This window comes from Sciurus vulgaris (genome assembly GCF_902686455.1).
Source record: "Sciurus vulgaris genome assembly, chromosome: 14".
In the NCBI taxonomy this organism is placed as follows: domain Eukaryota; kingdom Metazoa; phylum Chordata; class Mammalia; order Rodentia; family Sciuridae; genus Sciurus; species Sciurus vulgaris.
This window is the reverse complement of record NC_136475.1, coordinates 1,303,645-1,330,157: the sequence shown is the minus strand read 5'-3', so window position 1 is coordinate 1,330,157 and position 26,513 is coordinate 1,303,645. Positions and strand designations below refer to the sequence as shown.

The 26,513-nt window shown below is 48.0% G+C and overlaps 2 protein-coding genes across 2 annotated transcripts in view; one reads left to right on the top strand and one right to left on the bottom strand.

Annotated features, from left to right (window-relative positions):
• The window catches only part of POLR1A (RNA polymerase I subunit A), a 55,140-nt gene extending 54,705 nt beyond the window's left edge, over nt 1–435 (bottom strand). Inside the window, exon 1 of the mRNA XM_079111242.1 lies at nt 273–435. Within this exon, the coding sequence (XP_078967368.1) occupies nt 273–349 (77 nt within the window). The 5' untranslated portion in view covers nt 350–435. The remainder of the gene's footprint in view (nt 1–272) is intronic.
• A 244-nt stretch (nt 436–679) lies between these two features.
• On the top strand, nt 680–24,787 carry PTCD3 (pentatricopeptide repeat domain 3). Its single transcript, XM_079111265.1, has 24 exons — nt 680–831; nt 2,369–2,421; nt 2,534–2,570; nt 6,248–6,293; nt 7,735–7,803; nt 8,276–8,380; nt 9,783–9,906; nt 11,621–11,736; nt 13,762–13,832; nt 14,796–14,883; nt 15,541–15,601; nt 15,759–15,844; nt 16,159–16,303; nt 16,949–16,999; nt 18,686–18,775; nt 19,009–19,037; nt 19,885–19,991; nt 21,202–21,280; nt 21,378–21,468; nt 22,295–22,380; nt 22,787–22,935; nt 24,001–24,042; nt 24,320–24,478; nt 24,680–24,787. The coding sequence occupies exons 1-24, from the start codon at nt 725–727 to the stop codon at nt 24,762–24,764; spliced, it is 2,076 nt and encodes a 691-aa protein (XP_078967391.1). The 5' UTR covers nt 680–724; the 3' UTR covers nt 24,765–24,787.
• Nucleotides 24,788–26,513: the final 1,726 nt, after the last annotated feature.

Sequence of the window (26,513 nt, the reverse complement as noted above, 5' to 3'; positions counted from 1 at the left end):
CTCCGCAGCGCCTGCGGGCGGAGACAGCGGTCGAGAAAGCAGGGGTTCGGAAAGGGTCCAGTCTGGGAGCGGGAAGGCGGTCCTGAGTGTGGTCCAGGCTTCGGACGCTACGGTGACCGGAGCCAGACAGTCCCCGGGACTCAGCCGCTAGGCGGAAAATGCCGCGGGGTCCCGGCCCGCGTGGTGGCCGAGCCAGACTCGCAGGGTCCCCTGAGCAGACAGGGGGCCGAGCCGGAACTCGGCCGCCCGCCCCGCACCCCGCGCCCGCCTACCTGAGCTCCTCGGCCGAATACATCCCGAAGGAAATGCCCTGCAGCCGCCGCCAGGGCGTGTGCCTGGGGCCCGACATCCTCGCCAGAGCGACGCTCGGGCCACCCCCGCGGACCCGCTCCCGGCCTCCGGCCCGCAGCCACCATGTGCTTTTCGCTGCGCATGCGCGGGCGGGGGCTCCGGCGCGTCTGCGCGGACGGCACCACTCTGCTGGGGGGGTGCAGAGTAGCGTCGGACTTCGATTCCTTCTTTTTCCTTGACAACAGCCAAAGACACGCGACACGTTGAGGCAGCACTTTACGAAAATGCCTCGGAGGCCAAGGAGGAGCAACGACTCCGCTCTGTGGCGGGCCTCTCCAGCCGCGCGCGCACGCGCCCCCCTCCCCGCCGCGCTTCCCGCCTCGCGGCCCGGGTGGAGGGCGCGCTTTCCCAGTATGCTCTGCGAGACGCCGGGATGGCGGCGGCGGCGGCGTCTGCGGGGTGGCTGAAGGTCCGCGGTGCCCTGCGTCTGCCTCTGCGGGGTCGGCGGGCGGGCGCGTGGCAGCCGGCACGCGGCTGCAGGTGAGAGGGCGCGGGGCATCCACGAGGGCGTCCTGGGTCAAGCCGGCCCGGCTTCCCTGGCCGCCGCCGAGGCAGGGTGGACGGCGTGCGCATGCGCCAGCTCGGCCCCGGCCCCGCGGGGCTGCGGTTGCTCGGCAGCCCCGGGCCCTGCGCGCCTGCATTGCCGCCCGGTGTGAGGCTGCCCGCCCTCCCGCGCCTCTGCGGGCCGGGAGGACGCGGAGCGCTCACAGGCGTTCCGCGGTGAGGGAGCCGCCGGCGGGGACCGCCGAGAGCGTCCGGCTCTGTAAAGTCCCGGGGGCCTGGGAACGGCCTAGGCACAGGCCCGCTCACGCCTCGTGTGGACATTCCCCTGTCCATCGTCTTCGCCCGTCAGCAGCACCTGCCTCAGCCGCGATGCTCACGGCGGTGGCATTCTTGTTGAGGCACAGCGTGGTTCGAAGGACTTGCTCCTTCTCTGAGCCCTCCGTGGTGCCCAGAGGTGTTGTTTTTAAATGACGCCTGGGGCAGAGTAGACGAGGAAGGGTGCGTTTTTGCGGTGCTGGGGATCGAACCCAGGGCCCTGTGCGTGCAAGGCAAGCTCGCTACCGACTGAGCGATCTCCCCAGCCCGGAAGTGTGTTTTTGATCTTATCCTAGCTTAGTTATCTGGATAGTTCTGACGCTGTTTAAGATGGAATACATAAAGCTGGGCCAGGCGGCACGTGCCTGCAACTCATGAGGCTGAGGCAGGGGGTCGTGGTTTCCAGACCAGCACGGACAACTTAGACCCTGTCCTAGATTTAAGAACAAGAAAAATTGAAAGGACTCGCGTAGTAACTGTGGTAGAGAGCCCCTGAGTTCAAAACCCAATACTGGAAAAAAAAGGAATATCTAAGATAACTGTGTATGTTGTCTGGTGTCAATTGTATTTTTTTAGTATGTTAATAAAGTAGAGATATAGTTATCCATGAATAAGGCATTGAAAATTGAGTCGTGTCAATGATTCTGTGTTTGGGGTAAGGAAGAATTTTGAGCCTCTTGGAAGAGGTCTGCAGTTCCAAGTCTAAATTAGGCCTCCATGTATTTGATGTGTTACTGCTGTTGAAGGAAGTGGAGTATAAGGTCATTGGTGATCTTAGGTTTGCGGTAATTGCTGCAAAAGAGATAGGCCTTTACTATCAGGGCAAGCTCACTAAATTGTTCTTAACCCCAAAGGGTTCTCAGTCCCCAGAATTAAAATCCCTTGTATTTCAAACCAGCTGCTTAAATTGTTCAATGATGTTAAAATTTTCCCTCTTTTTTTCCTAATTTTTTGTGATGTAATTTCCTGGTTTAAATAATTTTGACTATTTTGTGTCTGTATCTTGTACCCATTTCCTAGTACTGGTGCTGCATGCTGATTAGGCCATGTCTTCTTGGCATACCTTGACCTCTAGATTGAATTATCCAGTCTGTTAGATCCGTGATAACTGGAAAATTTGGACTTAGAATGCACATAAGTGGGGGTAAGCTGATTGATTGATGAGCATTAGCTTTTGGGTTTTTATGTTTTTTTACAGATTTTATTCTGGGAGTGCAGCCCTCCAAAAGGTTGAAGGAACTGATGTAACAGGTAGATTTAAGAAAACTATTGAAATAATTCCGATTTTTAATCAACGTGTTATATTCCTTTGTAGTTGTAATATTAGAAAACTGATTCATTTTTTTTTCTTTTTCTCATTAAGGAATTGAAGAAGTCGTCATTCCAAAGAAGAAAACTTGGTAAATATTCAGTTGGTGTTCATTCCAAAGTGACTTACCACGAGTGAAACCTGGGGTTAATTCAGGAGTCAGTGACACAAAGTGCTGTGGGAGTGTCCACTTGGAGAGAGCAGCCAGTGGGGCGAGAGCTGGGAGTTTAAAGCACAGAAAGGGAGATGGGTGGAGTGTGCAAAATGAGATTCACTTCAGCAATCCAAGACCTTCTGACTGAGCTAGTATTTACATAAGGATCATTAATCCTGAGTGTCTATATTAGACTAATTTCTTTTTTTAAGTAAGTTCTCTTTCACATGGTTGGGAAAACGGACAAAAGTTAGCTCTTTTATGCACTGGGTAGATCCTTAAATAGATTTTCTCCTCTAATTACACAGCAGTTGTTGAATATGTAAGAAAACTTCACAGAACTGCTTGTTGTAGTATGATTTTATTGGATACACTTAAAGACCCCTCAAAAAGACAGATCTTAGAATTCTGAGTGTAACTTACAGACTCAGGTTCATTTAATAGAAAAAAAATAAAAGACTGTTAAATTACAAAAGTAACTAATGATTATGGTCAAAGGGGGAATGGAATAGTACCTCCAGCATACAGAAAGGAAACAGAATTACTGACAGTCCCATTGCTCAGAGACATGTTATTTAGTCTTCGTGCCAGAGTGAAGTGTGGATAATGACAGTGCCAATCTAAAGGGTTAAAAGAGCATTTCGAACAGTGCCTTTTACAAAGATCCTAGTGGTCAATAACTGGTTTGTGTGTTGCAGTATAACTTTATTTTTTTGTATAAACTCTGCATATACGTTAGACTTTAGAATTGAACTGTTAGATGTAATTTTTATACTCTGCTTTTAATTTTTAGTGGCTGTGTAGTATTTCATTACACAGGTATACTCAGGTTTATTTGTCTGCTCTGGCCTGAGAGTCAGAGAAGGAATGTAGTTACTCACGAATGAGACAGTTCCCTGATGGCATTAAAGTCCAAAGCACTTTACCCATCTTACCTCCACCTCTGTGGAATGGACCGCGGGAAGTACAAAAGGGGGAGCTTTTGAGGTGTGCTGCGGCCTGGTTGAGCCACCTGCTCATTTTATGTCGTGTAGTCTTATCACTGTGTAACCACATACACACAGCTGGAGGGAACGTGGGATGTGATGTCAAGAGGGGTCATATTGCATTTGGCACGTTGACTTCTGTTGAAAATGTAGATGTTTATGTCTTCAAATGTGTAGGATTATTTTAAAAAAGACAAGGTGATGTATAAAAACTACATGAGATTCAAATTCGTGTTACAGTTTTAGGGCAGCACAGCCTCGCTTATGTGCCTGTTGTTCGGCTGCTTCTGTGCCACACTGGCAGAGCTGAGTAGCTTAGACAGTACTCTGTGGCCCCCAAGGCCCCAAATCCATGCTGTGTCACTTTACCAAGGGTGTGCCTCAGTCCCTGATGGAGCTCTGGCTTCCAGGCCAGGAACCCGTGCTCTTAGACCCGGAGAATTCCTGAGGTACTACAGATCCCTGTTGCCTAAGTTCAGAGAGGAGGCATTTTAAGGCTCTGATTTCCTAGATCTCACAGGCGCTGTAGAAGTTTTTAATAAATTGTTGGGAGTAATGGTGAGTTTTTGTATATGAATATGATGTGATAAACGCAGTGTTCTGAACAGGTTTATTGGAATTGAGCACTTATTTTAGGGAGAGTGTGAGCCAATTACGATCAATGCATGGGCAACGGGACTCATAAAAGAAATGTAAATTAAAACCCTCTAGATTAGTAAGGAAAAGATGTAGAGAAATGAGAGCCGGATATATTTATTGATGGACCAGTAAATAGGAATGACTGGTGGGAAATTTTTTTAGTCAAAATTTTAAAATATGTATACTGATTGGCCATTCAGGAGGTACTTGTGCATGTACATCCAGAGACAGGAATGAGAATATTCTCCATGACTTGGGAACAGTTGCAAATAGAAACAACCTGCATGCCCATCAATAAGTAAGTGAATAGGAAAAAATGGTCACCATATGATATAATATTTAAAGGAATGAATTAGATCTGTTGTGCTGTGAGTAGTACATTCAACTTATTTTTTTTTTATTGTAAACAAATGGGATACATGTTTCTCTGTACATGGAGTCAAGGCATACCATTTGTGTAATCATAAATTTACATAGGGTAATGTTGTTTGATTCATTCTGTTATTTTTTTTCCTTCCCCCCCACCCCTCTTTTCCCTCTATACAGTCCTTTCTTCCTCCATTCTTGCCCCCCTCCTTAATCCTAAACCTACCCCTAATGCTAACCCCTCTCAACCTACATTCAAACTTATATAAACACATATGCAGAGTGACATGGTTTTTCTTTTATGGGTATATGTGTGTGTAAAAATATCTATGAAAATCCTGGGAATATACCAGCCTCATGGTGGGTGGGGTCAGAAGGTAACACCAAGTACTGAGCTTAACTTGTAAACCCAGATTACTTTTCAAAGATAATATGTTCATTGTGATGACTTCTAAAAACAACCCTTTTTAAAAAGAACTAGTGATAATCTGTCACAGTCTTCACTGCCATTCAGTGTGTTAGGAAGAGGTGCTAACTTGATGAGACTTAGTTATGCTAATGTAAGGTCTAGTTAAGGAATGCTGAGAGTCGAGGGAATGTTTCTTTATCATTTGCTGGAATCACATACATGTGACTTTAAAATGGATGGAAAATCTGGTGGATGTTATGTGATCAGGGAGTTACTTAGCTTTTATGTAATGTAAAATTTTCTACTCTGGGGGACACGGAGTGATTGGGGATTGAATCCAGGGGCGCTTAACCACTGAGCCACATCCCCAGTCCTTTTTTGTCTTTTATTGAGAGAGGGTGTCTCACTGAGTTGCTTAAGGCCTTGCTAAGTTGCCAAGACTGGTTTGCCTCCTGATCTGCTGGGATTACAGGCATGCACCATCAAGCCTGGCTCTTATTCTTTTATCTTAGGTGACTTATGTTCTTACAAATGTTAGGCTAAACTTTATTTAGAAAAAAGTACTCCTTGTTTGATAAATTTACTATAATTCTCTTGGAAGTGAACCACATTAAATATAACAAAAGAGTTAAAAATAGAATTGAAACCAAATTATCTCATTGTCCTTAGTGCCAGTTAACCTTTTCCAGTAGCTGAGTGACAGGTGCTGAGGACAGCTGGCCTGCAGTTCTTTCCACTGGGTCATGTGTGGTGGAGAGCTACTCCACACCAGGTGCACCGAGTCACCTGGGAATTCGGTAGGGATGCATTTGGCCACCCTCTGTGCATCTGGGGAACTCTGACTCCTTAGATGTCGATGGAGCCTGTGGTTTCTTCTCCTGTGAGCTGAGGGAAAGCCATCAGTTAGGTAGTAAAGACAAGAGGTCCTGAAAGCTGCGATCAAAATGCATAGGAGAAAGTCAGCAAGATGGTGTTAGGATGTGACCGTGCACGTTGCTAGCCCTGGGTGAGCGCAGGCAGCAAGGAGGAGCATGTGCTGAACACCTGCAGGCAGATCAAGTAGACATCACCTCATCTTCTAGCTAGCCATCTTAAGAGGGAGGTCTGGGCTCCAGGCCAGGCCTGAACTGTTACTGGCTAAGGTGCCTGAAAGTAGAATCACTCATCACTTCATGTCAAGAGCCCTGACTAGGGTTCATCTGTTTCTTTCATAGGGATAAAGTGGCTGTTCTTCAGGCACTTGCATCCACCGTGAACAGGGTAAGTAGGACTTCTAGGTTTTAACATGGCTGTTAACATATTTAATGTTCATTATTCAGAATTAAACTATTGCAAATTCAGAAAGTTATTTAAAATTAAACCACTCCCTCCATTTGAAATGTGGGAAAACAAGGCTATTACAGTGATTGATCAGGCTATTAACTGTGTTAAAATCTTGACTTAGCTGCATGTCTTTTATCTGACTAGTGTTTTTACATCATACCAGGAATTTTTTTAAGGTGCTAAAACTTGAACACAGGGCCTTGGGCATGCAGGGCAGGTGTACTACTGAAATGTACTCCAGCTCCACACCAGTGAGTTTTAATCACTGGTAGAGCTTGTTGAAGTGCCTGTTGCTGAGGGGTGGTGGTTTGGTAACCACAGCTTGTGGTGTACGTCAGCTCTGAGAACGAGTGTGCCTGTCCCATAACTGCAGCTTGGCAGTGAGTAGCAGAACAGGTGAAATGAGCCTTTCCTGGGGTCGGGGCCTTCACAGTGGCTGCAGAAAGCTGAGCCTGGAAGAAAAAAACCTGACTCCAGTCCCCAGGAAAAGCCATTTTCCCTAAGAGCCTCAGGGAAGTCCTGGCCCAGGAGACTCCAAGGCACAGGGGCACAGCGAGGAGAGTCACAGAATACGGGTTGGGCTTTCACTGTGAACGAAGCCCCAGAAAGCCCAAGTAGCATCAGCTGAGGAAAACAGTAGAGGAGGTAATTCTGCATCATTTCTGAGTGGGGACCTCTGTGCTGGAAGGTAGCCTTTTCTCAGGGCCCGGGAGCAGCTTTAAGAAGTACAATACGGAGAAACTGCTCTGCCCACAGCGGAGAGGGCCCAGTGGTTTCTTGCATTTCGAGGAGGGAACTTGTGGGTGGAGTTAAGCGTAGGTGGTTAGTGACCACACTGTGAAGGAAATCCTGTTCCACAAAGTCCGTGGCAGAATTATGTAACGCAGAGGATCCTTACCGGAAGTTACAACAGCAGTGGTCCCAATGACAGTAGACTCAATCTTAACAAGTGGCCCTAGGGTTTGAGCCATTATTTGCTTTAAGGTGTACATAATTGTGGGCAAGTCTTGCAGAGCTGACAGAACAGTATAGGTGTTTGCGTGTGACTTCTGTCCCTCTGTAGACATGTGTATTAATATATACCGTGTGTACATATTCCTGCATATGTGAATATTTAATTAAAACTTCTTGTACAAAAATTATGAACGTTGACACTTAAGAGCCCCTCTCCCACCCTGGGTGCCACTGAGCTACACTTCTAGCCCTTTTTGAATTTTATTTTGAGAGAGGCTCCCGCTCAATTGCTCAGGCTGACCTGGAACTTTCAGCCCTCCTGCTTTGGCCTCCCGAGTCCCTGGGATTACAGGTGTGTGCCACAGTGTCATAACAGGTCTCAGTTAACAGTCTAGCTGGAAAGGTGGCTGTGTCTTTTCCCCAGGACCCCACAGCTGTCCCCTCCGCATTTCAAGATGACCCTTACCTCATACCAACATCCTCTGTGGAGTCGGTGAGTGTTTTCATCCAACTTCTCTGGTGCTATTTTTTATTTTATTGGTTTGTGTGAAAGAGTACATGTATAATTTAGTTGTAGAAACCTTTGAAAAATTTGTAGATACTAATAAATTGGTGGACTCTATAAATCTTTCACTACTTTCATCAGAAAGATTCTGATATTTTCCTCTGGAGAGAGTTTTGGTTTTGGTTTTTAGTGTGAAACTTTTTTGCACACTCCTCAGTGTGGCTGTGTTGGTTTTTGTGCACTTCAAGGTGTTTTCTAAACGTGACCTGAAGTCACGTCCTCCCAGTGGACTAGGTGGATATGAGGAGTGCTGTCATAGAGTGTATCATTAGGATTCTGTGTCTTGTTGCATTTTCTTGTAGGGGGAGAGTAATTGCTGGGAATGTTCCTTTGAACTTGCTTGAGTCTAAATTACATACAAATGTCAATTTATGTCCTTTTTTTTTTTTTTTAAATATAGCGTTCATTTTTGTTGGCAAAGAAGTCCGGGGAGAATGCAGCAAAGTTTATTATTAATTCACATCCCGAATATTTTCAGAAGGACATAGCTGAACCTCATGTACCGGTAAGGAGGGTAGTTGCCTTTTTGACATAGTACTATTTAAACGCAAACTGCCTTTTGTGTGCGCTTGCTCTTCATCCTGCTGCATCCATGCTCTGCCTTCTGTGGCACCCTTTACTCTGAGACTCCTAGCTCTCTGCACTCCGTAGGCATGGGTGTCTTGGAGTTCTGCAATCGGGCCCTTATCTCTCTGTTTATGCTCTTCTGTGGCAGTAGCTGTCATGCTCCTCTTGGCCTCTTGCATATCCAGCCCAGACCCCTGTGCTTGGGATGTCGTGTTTTCTACAGCCTTTTTGTCCTGTAGCTATGAAGTGAGCATTTATGCAGGGCTGCTGTGTGCTAGCCGTGTGCTCAGTGTCAGCACAGTGGGGAGCAAGACTGAGGTACCCCTGCCCTCCTGAGTTCATGAGTAGAGAACTCACCTGAAGAGTCATCTCGTCTAAACTGTTCCCTCACCTCACATCACCCTGCTTCCCAGAACTCAGACCCAAACACAGCCTGCCCGTCCTCATGCTGTGACTCCTAGTGACAGATCAGAAAGCCAGTGTGATTGTGTAGGTGAGAACATTAAGGTCCTCGGCAGGGCAGTGCAGCCATGGAATGATCACTTGTGGCCACCCTTTCCCTTTGTCTTGGATTGACACTCTCCTGCTGTGTCTTGTTGCTTTTTCTTGCAACAAGGAGTTTAGCTCAACTCTGGGACCACTCTTGTTTGACGCCTTCCAAGAGTCCCCTGCCTGTGTGGTGGGCAGTACCATTCACATTGCATTGTATTTTGTTTGTTGCTAGTGCTGGGGTTGAACAGGGCCCTGTGCAAACTTGCCACCTCTGAGCTGCATCCCCAGCCCTGCATCTGTTTCTTGATTAGACTGCAAGTAGAAAATGCCTCTTCCACCTCTGTATCACTAGAGTGTGAATACCTGAGATACAGTAGTACCTACCCATTCAAAAGAATTTGAGCTGATTGGTGAAGGAGGGGAAGTGAGTATTGAATGTTTAGAAGAAAAGCAGCACCCAGGTTGAAAGTTTTCTGCCTGTGGAAATTAGATATACTCTGACATCTTAAACCAAGGTTGTGCCTAAAGGAGAAAGAAGGTTCTAGCAGGGAAAAATGTGGTAAGATAGCTTTAAGTCGGGCAGCTTAGTTGGCAGTAGGGGTCCTCAGGAATGCTTACGCTTGAGTGTTTTAAATCTTAGGTAGGCAGTGGCTGAACAGTCTGTTTTGGAGTGGAGAAAAGGTTTTGTTTCTGTCCTTGGTGGCTTTAGTTGGGTTTCCTCGTAAGGCGTGTGTGTCAGGGTGGTGGCTAACACCTGGTGCAGGAACGTGAATGGGGCTGTGAGCTTTTGTCCTGTGTGGCTGTCCTGTCTGCTTGTTATGGTAATGTTCACCATCTTGTTTTCCCAGTGTTTAATGCCAGAGTACTTTGAACCTCAGATCGAAAATGTAAGTGAAGCTGCCCTGAAGGAACGGATCAAGCTTAAGAAAGTGAAGGCAGCGGTGGATATGTTTGATCAGCTCTTGCAAGCAGGTGACACTGTTGGGTTAAAGCTGCTCTAGGGACATGGGTCACAGTGGCCTGATCCAGTTGGTGTTGAGTGCCTGTGGCCTCTGCTTGGTGGCTGTGTCTGTCATTTGTTTTCATAGTTCAACAGACAGTACTTCACATTCTGTTCTGGCTGTGCTCTAAAATGAGAGGCAGGTGAGCTTCAGCCTTGTTGGCTTGTGCTCTTGTGTTGTAGCACCGTGGAGCAATGATTCGGCCGTTCTTCTTGGCGTCCCTCTTTAACGAGGTGCGAACCTGCTGTATTCAGTTTTCCTGTACTCTCGTGTATGGAAGGCAGGACCACATACAACTGACAAATACCCGAAAGAGCACTGAGCTGGGATCAGAGACCTCGATACTGGTGCTAGCTCTGACCTTAATGATTCTGTGACTCTGAGGAAGTTGCTCCTTTCCTCAGAGACTGTAGGTCTACAGCCTGTGCACTCTGAGTTAGAGCTGACGGACCTCCAGGGAGACACACCTGGAGAGCCTCACAGATGGTGCTGCACGGGGCTGTACACAGCATGTCCAAGTCGGTGCTTTTAGAATCTGAAGTACTGTTTGGAGACTCAGCATAGAAAAGAGATGCAAAATGGGTGAAGTCAGTCAGTACACATCTGAACACCAACATTTGCATAACTGTGTCCAGGAATCTGTCTGTAGCCTGCTAAGCCTCAGATGTGCTGCTGCTGATGATTTTGAGAGCAGCACCTGTCAGGAGTCTGGGTGGAGTTCCTGGTGTGAAGGCTTGTCTTTTTCTAGTTTCACACACACTGGCCTAGGTGTGTGCGCATGTTCAGGAAGCACTATTTAAAGATAGTGTGTCAGGACGAACCTCATTAATAGCCGTTATATCAGGGAAGGAGTGTAGAGAGTTCATTATCAGTCTGCTAGGCCTTTTGTGTACTTCATTCTCTGACGCCTAGTGAGCTGCAGGGCTTCATGGTGATTTCATACGGGAGAAACTGCTCCGAAGCCCCTGTTCCGTGGCTGCACAGTGCTAGGATGAAAGCGTGCTCCTTGATCCGCGCCTGCCTCTTCTGCACTTCCCAGCTTCTTACAGGGCAGTTTTGTATCTTTCAGTGTGTTTCGTTAGAAACTTGAATTGCTTTTCTTTTAAACTAGTAAAAATTACCTTGTATTTTTTTTTCTCCCTTTTTAACGAGTGCCAAAATGGGAGTATCTAACATTTTGAACAAGTTTTTATTTAAAAAGAAAAAAATTGGGGGCAGTGCTGAGGTTCAAATGAACAACAGTTTTTAATAGGCTATTCTAATTAGGCAGTTATGCTAGTAGTTCTGGGACAGCTTTGTGGTGGAGTAATTCTGTTGCCTTTGTGCACGTGGGTCTGGGCCAGGGTAACTAGTGGTGACTTGCAGTGTTCTTCTGTTGGAAGTGCTTGTTAAGACCATGGGGCAGTTTCTCTAAGGATATGAGTGCATAAGATACGTGGGCTCAAGCTCAGCCTTCATCTTGTATTTTAATCTTTTGTGTTAGACTTCGTGGTTAATTGGGATTTTGTTGCTCCCTTATCAATCGAGGTGTTTAAGTTGATACATATTCAAAAATTGGTAAGGTGGTAGCAGTATTAAGTATGTAGCCAAGAAAGCACCACTAACAGAAAAAATAGAGGATCATAATCTCACAGGCTTCAGTTTTGGGGTATCTGAAGGTTTCTTTCCCTCTTTTTCTCCCACAGAAACTGCTGTCTCTCTTGAAACAACCAATAGTCTCTTGGATTTATTGTGTTACTATGGTGATCAAGAGCCTCCAGCTGATTTTTATTTTCAACAAACTGAGAAGTCAGAAGAATTGGTAACAGCTTTTGACCATGTTTTTTATTTTTTCATTTTAAAGTTTCTTTTGGAAGTAATACCTTCTCAAAATTGGATAGTTTCTTGTGCTTCATGTCAGCGTGGCAGTATGAGATCTGTACTGAGGCATGGCGTGGTTTGCTATTCATCCTGAAACGGCCTTGATAGAAAGTGAAAGGAGAGCGATGCTGTGGTGCACGCTGTAATTCCAGCTGCTCGAGAGACTGAGGCAAGGGGGCACAATTTGAGGCCAGACCCAGCACTTAGCAAGCACTGTCTTCAAAGCCGAATACAAAGGGCTGGGGTATAGCTCAGTGGAGAGCACTTTGCCTGGCATGTGTAAGACCCTGGGTTCATTTCCCATTATGGGGGGGAAACGCATACAATTATTTTAGCCCTAGTCCCCTTCTTTGAAATATTCTGTCTTCACCTACCACATCTTCAGGCAAAGCTTTGAGCGTAAATGTGGGCTGTGGCCCTTCTGTCAGTCATTGTGACAACATGATGTCTAATGGTCAGGGAAAGACCCCATGGCTCTGGCACCCTCAAACATTGGTGTATGAAAGAGCAGGGAAAGAAGGGTGTCGGGATTGTGTGGAGGGCTGCCTTGGGGTGGATAGCCTCTCAAAACCCAGGAGCTTCTCTTCTGGAAGTAGATCCCCAGGACCCTGTGTTTCAAGTAAGCAGAAACATAGATGACATTGTTCTTACTGTGGTTTTTGTACCTGTAACTGCTACGGTGCTGAACGTAATCTAGACGTCCAGTAGTGTGTGGTGGAACTCTGGTGGGTGTCTCATCATTCTCGAGACCACTCATGCAGATCGGTTTGAATGTGAAGGATTGACCGCCCAAGGGGGAACAGATACAGCAGTGCACAGGTTGAACATCCCTAGTCTGGAATCCCTAATCCAAGTTTTCAAAGCCAGATGCTCCAAAATCTGAACTTTTCTGAATGCCGCTAGTGGATAGTTCCACATGGGACTATTTGGAGTCAGAATCAGGCACACTAGAAATACTGTATAAAATCACCTTCGTGTAAGGTGTCTAAAGTGTATTCTCAAGATATCTCATTATGTATATGCACATATCTTAAAATACAAAAGATCTTAAATTTGAAGGACTTCTGGTCCCAGGGATTTTGGATAAAGGGATATTCAACCTGTGTGTTCTTGTAAAAGGGTTTCTCTCTGGGTGATGGGGGTGTGTGCGCCTTTCTTCCTGGTTTTCCTGCAGTAAGCGGAGGTTATTTGTTAATGTGACCTGTGTTCTGCAGTACACTGCAGTGGGCTCTTAAGTCCACCCTGCTTCCAGTCTCCTCCTCAGCCCAGGCAGCGCTGGGCAGTGTGGTATCCGGAGTCTGCCTTGCAAGCAGAGGGCAGGATTTGGGTCTGTGCGCCTTTCCTTGCTTGCGCCCTAATCGTGAGCAGTGCTTCTCGATAGGTCAAGCCTGGCGAGATCTCTGAGGAGGCTGTACCCTGTGGTGGTTTGTTTTCTAGTTTCTCTCTCGGCCTGTGGGACATTGACTCCATCTCGTCTCCAGGCATCATGTTCTTTTTCTTTTCTTTGTGTGTGTGGTGCAGGGGATTGAACCCAGGGCCTTGTGCATGGGAGGCAGGCACTCTGCCAACTGAGCTACATACCCTGCACCCCCTCCTCCTCTTTGTTTCCAGGCATCACGTTCTTCAGGAGCCAGCTCGCTTCCTCCGTGGCCCTGCTTGGTCACATGTCTGGGCATAAGCGTTTTGCTGGGTTTCTCTTGCCTCCTCTGGATCTAGTTTTCCTTTTTTCCTGAGTTCCTATTGCCATTTATAAAAACTTTGTAAATATATTATTAGTTGTCAATGGATCTTCTGTTTGATTTTATTTTTACGTGTGGTGCTGAGTATCGAACCCAGGCAAGTGCTAGCGAATATGCCAGGCAGGCGCTCTACCACTGAGCACAACTCCAGCCCTCCTGTCGCCTTCTAAGTGCTGTGCCTGGGAAAGTGTGTCTCACATTCCATTTCTTTTGATGCTTCGTTCCAGGAACAGGCCACAGAGGAAAATAACAGAAGACCCAGTGTGAAGGCTGGTCCTCAGGCTGGAGTCGCTTGGAAGTAGGTTGCACAGTCAGAACCTTGCATTACGGTTCCCCTAACAGGATGTGATCTGCTGCTGCTCTAAGATAGGGTTTGCTTTCGCTGGGTAGTAAGGGTAGAGTCATGTGCGTGTGGTTTAGACCTTTCTCTTTTGTAAGGCCTCACCTTCAACCTGTGGCACGGGCCGTTCAGGGCATCTTGTTTAGATTTCCCCGTTTAACTCAACCTGGCCGTTGGGTTTCTTTTGTGGTCTCAGCAGTGCTACCTGGGTGATAAGTACTCCTAATTATGAAAGATGTGAAGCTTTTATTGACTAAAAATGCAGATGCTAGAATATGGTGCCAAATTAAGACTACTGACCAAGTAAATGTGTTCACAGTTATGAAGAAAAGGTGTGTAACACTTAACCACATTTGAGAGTCTACACAAATCAAGTAGGGGGGTCTGAGCAAAAGAAAGATGTTTGGCATGAGTGTCTGGGGAGGGAAAGTGCCATAACATCATACTTCTTTCTGAAGCAATTAGTTTAGAAGAGGAGAGGTTAGATTTCTTAGGGTCTTGATGATTCCGAATGGTTCAGAGCATGGACTTAGGAACTGAGAGCACATCCTGGGGTAATTCGTACTAAGTGCTCTCTCTCTCTTTTTACTAAAGGAGAGATAAGTGTGCATGTGCTAGGGTGTGACAAGGCTCAGCAGGAGCCCTGCGCCGTGGTCCGTCTGAGGATGTGAGGAGGGTGGGGTGGATGGCACTTACTGCGGGGTTTGCCTTTCATGTCTGCAAAGGTCTGGGTGGCATTTTTAGGGCCTCCCTCAAGTCTTGGTTTTCCCCATGTTCAAGGCAGGGGTGCCGCATCCTCTGCTCTGGGTGTTGGGATCATTTGAGACTGGGTACGGCCTGGAGGTTGCAGACTTGGTGCCTGCAGGCAGCTGTTCAAGGGCTGCCCTGCGGCCCTGGCTGACGTTGGATCTCCGTGTCTAGAGCTGGAAACAATGCTGAGAGAATCTTCGCTCTAATGCCTGAGAAGAGCGCACATTCCTACTGCACAATGATCCGAGGAATGGTGAAGGTACTCTTGCTTTATTTAGGTTTCTCTTCAAAGTTCACTGGGTCGGGTTTCTCGTGCACAGAACTACAGGTTTATCCCTTATGCAGAATGCGTGGGACCAGAGTGAGTGTTCCAGAAGGCCTTAGGATTTGGAATATTTGCATTTATCTAATGACTGTCTTGAGAGTGGGCCCAGGTGTGAATACGAAGTTCATCTGTGTTTCACATAGACTCTCTGTGCACATAGCATGAAGGTCATTTTACGCAGTGTTTTCCTGGGACTGTTTTGTCTGCGCCATGTCACGTGAGGTCGAGTGTGGAATTTTCCCCCTGCAGCATTGTGAGTGCCAGAAGGTTTTGGTCTTTGCACTTTTCCAGATTTCAGATCACAAGTGCTCGACCTCTGCTAACGTTTTGGGTCAGATTATCGTGGAGGCTGTCCTTTGCGTTGTGGGGTGTTTTAGTAGCTCCCAGCCTCCGCCCACTGGACGTGGTAGTGTGCCTCCCTCGCCCTCAGACTTGACAGCTCAAAGTCTCCAGGCAGAGGCTGAGTGTGCGCCTCTGGGAAGGGGGACTGGTCTGATGTGTTCACTGCTACAGTCCCGACCTTGAACAGGAGATGCACAGGCATCCTCTGACAGATGGAGCTGATGACCCTTCTTTTTCCCTTCCCTCCAGCACCGAGCACATGCACAGGCGTTAAACTTGTACACCAAGTTATTAAATAACAGGCTCCAAGGTGAGTTGACATCTCTTCCTGTCACTCTCCTTTTCTTCTCCCAAGAGCCTGTGTGAAGTCATTGGATCTTGCCTCAGTCACGGGCCTGCCTTTCGCCTTCCTCTGTGCCATTGATGGAAGCAGCTGAAGAGGTCCAGTTGTGTGTTTTTCTTTCCAGCTGATGTTCATACCTTCAATGCACTGATTGAAGCAAGTGCGCTGGTGGCGAATGAGAAGTTTGAGGAGAAGTGGAACAACATACTGGTAAGGAGCAGCGCTGGTTGCTCTGAAGGCCTGCGCAGGCGGCAGGTGTCTGCCTGCTGCTTTCCTGCTGAAGTTCTCCACCAGAGTACACAGCAGGCCTTCAGGATAGCTGTGTCACGTACTTATTGCTGTGTTGTTGTTACAAAAGTGGTGTATATCTATTGAGACTTTCCTGTCACATAAGTTGCATGTGGTTACTGACCTGCTACAGACACAGCCAGAAAGCTGTTTTTCTCTCCTTTTGTACGAAATATAGTTTATTGGCAAATTATCCACCCAAGCATAAAAGTACTTCCTGCTTCTGATTCTCCTAGGACCTGCTGAAACACATGGCTGCGCAGAAGGTCAGACCAAACCTGCAGACTTTCAACACCATTCTGAAGCATCTCCGGAGGTTCTATGCACTTGGAAGAGTGCCTGCCTTGCAGACCTTGCGTGAGATGAAGGCCATGGGGATAGGTGAGGGTGCATCCTGGAGTCCTGCCTGAAGGCGGAGACTGTGCACAGAGCCCATCTTTGTGTCCCTGTGTGGGCTGCTGCTCCCCTGGGCCTCTTCCCACCCTGTGACATACTTGGTGGCATGTGCACTTTCCCCTTCAGAGCCATGGATTTCAGGGGACCTTGAGCCTCTGAGGGCCTGGGTGCTGGAGGGGGTTCTGGACCATTTCCATGGATGCCCAAGGACACTAAACTTGCCTTAATCTTTGTGTCCTTTATAGCAAATTACAATGTCATTTTAGTATTTGGGGTGCTGCTGACAGTTGGTCGCTCTGAGTTAGTTCTGGTTTCCACGGTGGACATTTTCTGGTGACAAGGTGCCTCTACGTGCCTGTTGGCCTGGTGTGTGTTCACGAGGGGCCCTGTTGAAGGGTGCCTGCCATTGCTGGCTTCTTTCTGCTCTGCTCTTCATGGTTGGTGAGAGGTAGTGGGAAGGGATGCAGTTTCCGGGGATTTTCCACCTTACCGTGAATTAGATGAGCTGGGAAATGCCTGTTTAAAGAAACAGGAATCCTCGGGTGTTAACACTGTGTGAATGCCGTGAGCTCTATTCTGAACAGCTGTGTTTTTACTTTCTTATTTTTTTCATCCACCCAATAATTTCAGAACCCTCGCTTGCGACATACCACCACGTCATCCAGGTGTTCTATCCACAAGGTATGTATGATACTCTTGTTATTTTAATCTGCGTGGAAGTCTGTCACTCCCTGAGTTTGTGTGATCAGTTGTGCAGATTACCTTCTCTGCATGTGGGGTGAAGTGAGAGAATTCACAGGTCAACACCTGTAGCCTGAGTAAGAAGTTTCTCCTGAGGGTGGTGACCTTGTGATTTGTGAGGTGAGATCCGAGGGAGGGGACAGGTTTGTTACAGGCTTGTGTTGTTGGAACATGAAGAGGAAAGGGCAGAGGGTATTGAGTTTGAAGTTCCTTCTGGTCTCTAGAGCTGTGTGCCTAATACAAGACCCAGTAGCCACATGTGGCCAATTAATTAAAGGAAAAATTTAAAGTTCTGTGACAGAGCTCCATTTGTCACCTGTTTTAGGTCAGCTCCTTTAGGATCTGTGCTCTGTGGGGTGCACTTGGACACTCAGTTGAATTGGAGCTCTACCATTCAGTTACCAGTCCTGTCAGAAAGGACTGGGTGCCAAGTGACAGCACGAGGTGGTGACATGTCTTGTCCTGTGCAGGAAGGTGCACGGGGGCACTGAGCCGTTGTTCACTGCTCACTCACTTGTCCCCAGCCTGGGAAGGAGCTCTTGCGCTCAGAGGACAGCTCTAGTCATTCCTCCCAGTGCCGCAGGAAGGAACCTCGTCCTCCGGTTTGGAGGGCCCATTTTACAAAGTCTACACACCCCAACCACAGGCAGGCTTTGTCTTTAAGAAAAGAACCGAACCTGGGGCTGGGTGTGTCTCTGTGGAGAGTGCTCGCCTAACATGTGCGAGGCCCTGGGTTCAAACCTCAGCACCATATGAAATGAGTGAAGTGAAGGTATTTTGTCCACTTACAGCTAAAAAAATTTAAGAAAAAGAAAAACCAGACAGGTAGCTGACTTTATCTTGGCGACAGATAAACGAATTTCCATGGCATGTGTGTCCTCTAGAGTTCCACTCAACCGTGATGAGACCGTAGTGAAGCCAGTGTTGTGAGCCTGTCTACTTCTCTGTGCCATTGTGTGTGACCTGGCCTGGTTGCTAACCTGCGTCAGTGGCACTAGGATTTCCTGAATGACAGCTGTGGCCGCGGTGGGGTGGGAGTGTTGACTTGTCATATGTGCATCAGGGGCTTTCTGCAGGACTGATTCCTAGACGTTTACCCAAGGGAGAACCCCCGAAATAGGAAGAAGTACACATGAAATAGAAAGCTGTGAGCCAGTGGTGCTGTGCTTCAGGAAGACGCAGCAAGACAGCTCTGCACCTACTGCAGGTGTTTTGATCAGGGGTGGAGAGGTAGGGAATGATCAGAAATGCTGTAGGTGGATGTTTGGACCTGTTGATACTGAGCTCGTCTGATAAAGAACTGCCCATCTGTTACTTCTGCAGTTGACCTTTCCTGGTGCGTCAGGCTGGGGAGGGGTGTTGTGCACGGGTGTTGCTCCCACGCTAAGGAGTGTCTGAGCTGCTTTTGAAGGGCTGAGAGAGTCTGGCTGAACTTGTGGACAGAGACGGACTCTGGTCTTGGGAGCATTCAGTTCCTATAGCAGGCCTTCCACCTGGCTCAACTCTGGCCAGACCTGAGACTCCCGGTGCAGGAAGGGGGCAGCCCTTTTGCACAAGCTGCTGTGAGCTCAGTGGTGGCATAGGAAGCAGACTCAGGGTAAGACCCTTCACTTTCCTGTTCCATAGGAAGCTCTGCAAAAGCACCATCGCTCATCATCTATGACATAATGAATGAAATAGCAGGGAAGGCTTTTTCTCCAAGGGACCTTGATGATGGTACGTATAGACATCACTGGTTGTCCCCTTCTGCAGACAGACATTCTTGACGCTGGTTGCCTGTGGCAAGGGCCAGGTTTGTGTGGTGACCTCATCAGCTTCCCAGCCTGTTTGTCCTGTTAACTTAATCTGGCACACAACCTGCTTAGTTGTTAGGAGTTTTATTAATGTTACCAACCTGAAGACATGTTTTACTCCTTGTAACCAAAGCTCCTGTGAACTCTGACTTTCAGATATGTTCTTTCAGTCGGCCATGAACGTGGTGAGTACCAGTCCTTGCTTAGCTCCGTCCTCCTGCTGTAACTTCCCTGAGTGGGAGTGGGGGCTCTCCCAGCCTCTTTTCCTCAGGTCTTTGCTTCTGTTTTTCTTCTTTCTTCAGAGTCTGTACTTTAACTCACATGGTGCCTCTGTTGAGATAAGTTTTTGGAGAATTTCACATTTGCCTCTCAGTTAACTTTTTTTTTTTTTTTTTTTTTTAATAGATGGACACCATACCTTTATTTTTGTTTATTTTTTAATATGTTGCTGAGGAACAAACCCAGTGCCTCACACATACTAGGCAAGTGCTCTACCACTGAGCCACAACCCCTCAGTTAACTTTTTAAATTGGTACAAATTGATTTTTATTTTAGTTTCTCTTTTTGTCATGTTAATCAGGAAAAAGTTCATGTGGCTTTAGGATGAGTAGTCATCCTACTTCCTAAGGATCCTCGTGTGTCCGTTCAGTGTCTGTCCTGCCATTTTCCTCTGGGTTCTTAAGTGTATGCACACTCAGACCTTGTTCCCTGGTGGTGTGTGTTGATAGCAGTCAGGATTCACAGCAGGAAAGAGCCGCCACTGTCCTTGGGTGGTTCGGAATTACTTCGTGTGGGCTTTGCAAGTACAGTGGTGTTGGACTGAGTGCTCCAGGTGTGTTTTGTAGGGTTGTTTCCAAAGGTAAATTAGAATAATTTTGAATAAAATGCACGGAATTTAGGATTTTTTTTTTTCTCCCAATTTATAGTCAGTCAGTAAATTAGGTTGGTATAAGCATTTTCAGAGGGAACTGTGCTTCTCTGTGCCACTGTTTGCCTTATAAAGTGTCATTAATACTGCTTGCAAATTTTCAGTGCTCATCTCTCAAGGATCTTGAACTTGCTTATGAAGTACATGGCCTTTTAAACACAGGGGATAACCGGAAATTTATTGGACCTGATCTTCGTCGTAATTTCTATTAGTAAGTATGGGAAATGTGTTCTTTATTTTAATTAGTAGGTTCTGCAAGTGGGAGGTTTTAGGTAGCATGCCCGTTATTTCATAGAACATGTGAATTGAGTGCTTAGAAATTAAAGCAGTGGCTAAGGTGCCAGATGTAGAAGTGTATGCTTTCAGATTCTACTTTCTTTGTAACACTTTAAAATCCATTGTTGTTTTCCTTTATGCCTTTTATATTTTTTAAAATTTATTGTAGTGAGAATTTCCTAAAGATTTTCTCCCAGTTCCTTGTTTTTATTTAAATATCAAGATACTGGGGCTGGGGCTTGGTGGTAGAACGCTTGCCTAATGTGTGAGGCACTGGGTTTGATCCTCAGCAACACAAATACATGTGTACGTACATACATACATAAACACATAAACTAGAGCCCAGAGAACCTACAATATTGGTTCTGCTTTCAGGCAGATAAAAACATGAATATAAGCCAGGCGTCAGGGAATGCCTGTAATCCCAGCTACTCAGGAGGCCTGGGCAGGAAGATGGCAAGTTTGATGCCAGCCTAGGCAACTTTGACGTTGTCTCAGAGTAAAATTTTAAAAAGAGCTGGGGATGGCCAGTTGTGGCAGATGCCTGTAATCCCATCCCAGCAGCTCGAGAGGCTGAGGCATGGGGATCACAAGATAGAAGCCAGCCTCAGCAACTTAGCAAGAACCTGTCCTAAATTTAAAAAGGGCCAGGGAAGAAGCTCAGTGATCAAGCACGTTTGGGTATAATCCCTGGTACCAAAAGTAAATAAATATCTGAATAAGAGCGGGGATGTAGCTCACTGTGGTGTGCTTGTCCACCATACATGAGGTCCTGGTTCAATCCCCCTACCATGTTAAAAAAAAAAAAAGAAAAAAAAAAAAAAAGGTCACATGGCTCCCCGGGGCACAAACTTAAGGGGGTATCCTGCTGACAGTGTTGAGGATTGCTTCCTTGTGTCCAGATCTCCATACACTGTGCTTTCAGCGTGTGTGATTCTCAGTGTCTGCTTGCCAGGGCCTGAGAGTACACAGAAGAGGCAGTTGCAGGTGACCAGGTGTTAATTGGGAGGTCACACTTCACAGTGTTGTAAATATTTAAAACTGCTTAGCATGTCATTATGTAACTCTGCTTTAATTTCACTAATCATAACCTATAGTTAGTTGTAGAGATTTTAGATTAAATATACTTTTTTCTCCATTCACAGTTCCAAGTTTTTCAGTTTGCTTTGTCTCATGGAACAAATTGATATCACCTTGAAGTGGTACAAGGACCTGATACCTTCAGTAAGATAGTTCATTACTGTCCTATTGTTGTAGATGAACTTGCAGGTATCTTTACTGATCAGTGCTTTAAAATTATATTTGTACTTCTCTTAATTAGGTGTTCTTTCCCCATTCCCAAGTGCTGATAGATCTTCTGCAAGCATTGGATGTGGCCAATCGGCTAGAAATAATTCCTCAGATTTGGAAAGGTCAGTGTCAGCTTTGTGTCCAGGCCCGTCTTACTTCAGTGGCCTGTGTTTTGATGAAGATGTTAACATTATTGTTAGGGGTAGAAACTTCTATTCCGGCTGAATCGAATACCTTTGATGTCTGTTTCAAGGTCACTTGCTTACATTGCATAACGGATAAAGAAAGTGCAGCTGTGTTGAGAGTAGCCTGTGAGTGGGAGCAAGCTCAGGCTTGTGCAGCTGTTGCTCATTGCGTGGCTGACTAAATCCAGGGCAGGTCTCTGACCTCGAGGCCTGTGCTGCTCCCCTGTGCCAGGTTGACCAGAGGCAGTGGTGATCACATTTCCATCAACAGCTTGGCTGTCGATGTGTGCTTGGTCTGCTCCATGTGTGTAAATTAGCTGCAAGACGAGACAGACATTCTGTGTCTCTTCTGCTGGATGGCTACTATGTTAGCGTGAAGCCAGTTTCTCTCTGCCTCGTTTTGTGTGAGAAGCCGTGAGCTAGTTCTGCTCTGCTCCTTCACAAGACTGCTCTGATGACCGTTTGGGAGAACACTGAAAATCTCAAGTGCTGTAGGACAGCAGCTCACCACAAGGAGCTGGTGACCACCGGATGCAGTGCGTGTGCCAGGCTTAACACTGGGCTGGAAACGGGTGTTGGTTTTAACTGCTCTTACTGTTCTTCCATGAATCATGTGGTTTTCTGGAACTCTGGGATAAACCTAGAATAGGTGATGTCAGCAACCTATTTTTCTACCCACCACAAAAGTAAGCGCTGAAGTGGACAAAGGTCAGCTAAAATGCCATTTTGGTGATTATTCTTAGGTTCTTTCTTCTGTTTTAAGATAGTAAAGAATATGGTCACGCTTACCGCAGCAACCTAAGAGAAGAAATCCTGATGCTCATGGCAAGGGATAAGCACCCAGCAGAGGTAAGACTGTCTGGAAGCTCAAGCTTCGTTAACCTTATTAGATGAGTACTAGCGGCTCTGTCCTTGGTACTGAGGTCCTTTTTGGAGGTAAAGGTGTATGGAGACATGTTGCTGTTGGTAGAGCACGCTTCCTAAAGTTATTCTCTTTCCTAGCCCACAGCAGCGGTGGGAGTGTCTTTTTTAATGTTTCCCTCCAAAAAGAAAATTCATAGTTGAACCTGAACGATCTGGCTAATCGAATGATCTACCCCAGGCCAGGCCCTTTTTCTTTTTACTCTACTTCTTATGTGCAATACACTTGTTAAGATTAGCCAAGAAAACCCATCACTCAGAAATCATAGTGAGTCTGATTCTGAATTTCAGTGTGGGACCACGGGAGCAGTTCTGCTGACTCTCAGCCTTTCAGCTTCAGACCGCGTTTGCCGACTGCGCTGCTGACATCAAGTCCACCTATGAGAGCCAGGAAGCCAGGCAGACTGCTCTTGACTGGCCCGCCAACCCCCTCAACTGTGTGGCCATCCTCTTCTTACGGGCTGGGAGGACCCAGGAAGCCTGGTGAGTAAGGGCCACAGGCATATGTGAGAAGCGATTGTACTTAGATCTCTCAAATTTTATCAGGGGCCAAAGTAGAACTTGGGAGTTTGTGATGGGAACTTACAGGTTCCAGTCAGAAATCAGGTGGGCCAAGAATTTTCTATTTCTGACCGTTCTGCTTTCTGTATCTGTGGGCAGGTAAGTCCTTGCTTGTCTGTGCACATAATGGAAAAGAGTGATCAGACACATGCATCTTGGTCACTCAGGTTATTGGAATACCACTTGCAAGTGCTTCTTCTACCCCCATCCTCTACCTTCAAAAGTGGGCTGTGTGCTGGGACTCGTGGAAACGCACCCGAAGCCGGCCTTGGCAAACCGTCCGTGCTGTTGCTTCTCGGGGTTAAGGGTGTCCATTTCTTCAGAAGCAGGAACGTCAACAGCAGGCGGTTGTAGGGTGGCTGCAGTTGGGTGGATCTGCTATGTTTTGTGTTGGGCACAAGGGCGATTCGTCCCCGAGTTCAGTAAGGTGGCAATGGTCCGTGTGCATTCCTCTTGATTCGAGCGTAGGATGGTAGGTCCAGAATGTGGTTGTATCTGTCTGCAGGAAGGTGCCTCCTGAATCTCAGGTGTGTGGCTTCCTCTCTTGCACATCAGTGCTGCTGGGGACAGAGAGGAGACGTGATGTGCTGGGTAGTGTGCGGGCAGGGCGCAGGCCGTGATGATTGGCGCAGGGGTACGGACCTCAGCTGAGTCATGGGAGCTGAGTGTGTGTGCTTTGCCTCCGTCTGCACGTGGCAGGCTGATGACACGCACTTACACGAGACTTGCCTCGATCTGAGCCTGCTCTGCACAACCAGCTGAGCACAGCGGTCCAGCCCGTAGGATGCGTTCCCTCCCTGGAGGACGTGATGCAGCCGTCCTCAGCACTGGTCATGTCTCAGATCTGACTGAGGAACTTGGAATGTGCAGTGGGTGGGGGAGGCAGCTTAGTGCCCGAGGTGACCCTGAGGTATCTACAGGGCTGGGAGTCATCCCTCTGCCTTCTGTCCCTGCTGGTGTTCACGTCTCTGGTCTTCTCTTGCACAGGAAGATGCTGGGGCTTTTCAGGAGGCATAATAAGATCCCCAGGTGAGTTGAGGAGCAGGCCTCTGGTGGCACAGACGGAGCGAGCCCCGCAGGCCCGAGGGGGTGGCGGGCTGGTCGTGTGGGGCCCATGCTCTGGGTAGGCAGGGGCTTTTCTCCATGCTCTGTGATCACAGCTCTGTCCTAGGAGTACGTGCTCCTGTGAAGGCAGTGGGTGTGCGTGTGTCACCAAGCTCTGGCTTCACCAGACTTGCCGCCAGAGCTACCGCTGAGGGTCCTTGAAGGGTTGGAGTTCAGGTGCACACCTGGCCTACCTTTACAGAAATGAGTTGCTGAATGAGTTCATGGACAGTGCTGAAGCGTCCAGCAGCCCTGCGCAGGCCCTGGAGGTGGTGAGGCTGGCAAGTGCCTTCAGCTTACCCGTCTGTGAGGATCTCGTCCAGAGAGTGAAGGCGGGCTTTGCAGTCAACGCAGAACAAGAGTAAGTGGGGCCTGGAGGAGCAACCCTGTCCTCCGCGGGGAGACTGTGCAGCTTGTGAAGTGGGGAGCCTGTGGCTGGGCTTGCGCTTCCCTACTCTTGGTGCGCTGGGGTGCGGCAGCTGCAGGTGCCTGCTGACCAGAACCGAGGTAGTCACACGGGCGCATCGACCACTGCAGTGCGACCTCGCTTCTCTCCTCACAGGGAGGCCCTGGGCAGCCTGGCCGCAGCGAGCAGCGACAGCGACGGCGACAGCGACAGCGACGGCGACAGCCGCGAGGGCAGGTGAAAGCCTGGCGCCCTCGCCGTGGCACAGAGGAAACGAGGACATGGATGTGGCCAGGGCTCCTGCAAGGCGAGGCCAGGCGCCGTGCCTCACCTGGGGGAGGCTCACCCGCAGCTCCTGCCTCCCTGCTTCCTGGCACACGCGAGCCCTGCGCATCTGATGCTGGACTTCCTGGGGCCTAGGGACAGGCTAATAACGAGCCTTGCATGCGTACGGATGTGGCCCAGTAGCTTTCCGGTTTCAGCAGTGGTGGGTGTGATTAGTGTCATAGTAGTTTGAGGCTGTGTAGCTGGTGGAAAGACCGGTTGGGTGTGACGCAGCCCCTTGCTGAGCAACTTGGCTAGATCTGTCTCGAAACAAAATAGGGCTGGGGCCGAAGGGCAGAGGTAGAGTGCTCCTAGGTTCAGTCCCCAGCACTGAGGGCAGGGCAGCAGGGGAGACAGCATAAATACAGTGATCAGTACACGTGTTTGTGCGTGTCCTATTGCCTTTGCCCTGTTCTTTCATAGCACAACCAGGAGTGTGAGGGCTGGGAGCGTGGCTCAGTGGAGGCTGGTGGTAACAGGTGTTGCCCACTTGTAGCAGTTGGTGCTGCTTGCCAGGCTGCTCAGGGGCACCTACCTCCACCAGGACCCACACACTTCCTGAGAACCTGTGTCTGGCTCCCAAGTCTTAAGGTCTCTTAATCGAGGGTCACAGGGTCGGGGATTCCGGTGTGATTAGCTGAGAAGCAGATTTGGAAATGGGTAGAAGGCACCGTGCTGATTTGAGGTTCAGGGGAAAGCTGGTGGCCTGGAATCCTGCTAACTGGACCCGCCTTGGTCTGGCTACTCATCAGCACCTGCAGGTGGCCGACTCCTGGCTCCTGGCGGTTTTCTGGAGTCCTCAGCTGTGTGGCCTGCCTCTCTACCCGGCCTCCTGCACGCTCCCCGCCCTGAGTTTTGCAGATCCTCCTGGACTGACCAGGCTGTACTTGCAGCTCAGTAGCTTCTGATTTTGTGCTTCAGACACGCCACACCCCCACCCTGGGCAAGGACCACCTGGAACTCTGAGAAACCTCAAGGCCTGAAGGACAAGTGTCACTGTCCGTCTTGTGTTCACCTCTCCAGCCCTTGGCCCCTGCTGTCGGGACGAGACGCTTGCCTTTGCCTAGGGTTAGGGTTAACACCCTCCCGGTTCTGGGTCCTGGTCTCAGCGGCGCTTTCAGTTGTCCTAACTCTAATCCCGTCCCGTGTTTCTGATCCCCACTGGTCCCCACCCCTGCTCATTCCTACCAAGTTGTAAAGGTGACCTTTTCTGGTGGCTATCTATCTACACTGACACATCACACTGCTTCCCTAAAAGGCACTTGTTTTAAGAGTAAGTGGCTTCTGGGTGCTACAGGACCCCTCTTTTTAAAGACCCACTCTAGCAGAACAGTATGAATAAGATATTTCTGAGTTACAGGAAACATTTCTAAGTTAAAACAGTACATCTCAATGAGCTTATATGGAGGGGAAATTTTAAGTTGTGATTCAGATCCAGTTAGAACCAGAATTGAGTTCAGAAAAATCTCAGCATTTAAAGGAGATGTGCTGCTTTTAGTGAACGCAGAGCCACCGGGTGTGTGTTCACAGCAGTAAGCAGTCGTGTCAGAAGTGAGGACGCAGCCTTCTGCGAAGCTGGGACCCTGACGCAGCTTCCCAGCAAGTGCTCCAGAGCCTCACGAGTGAACGGGGTGGGCTTTGGTACTGCCTCAGAATCACATCAGTG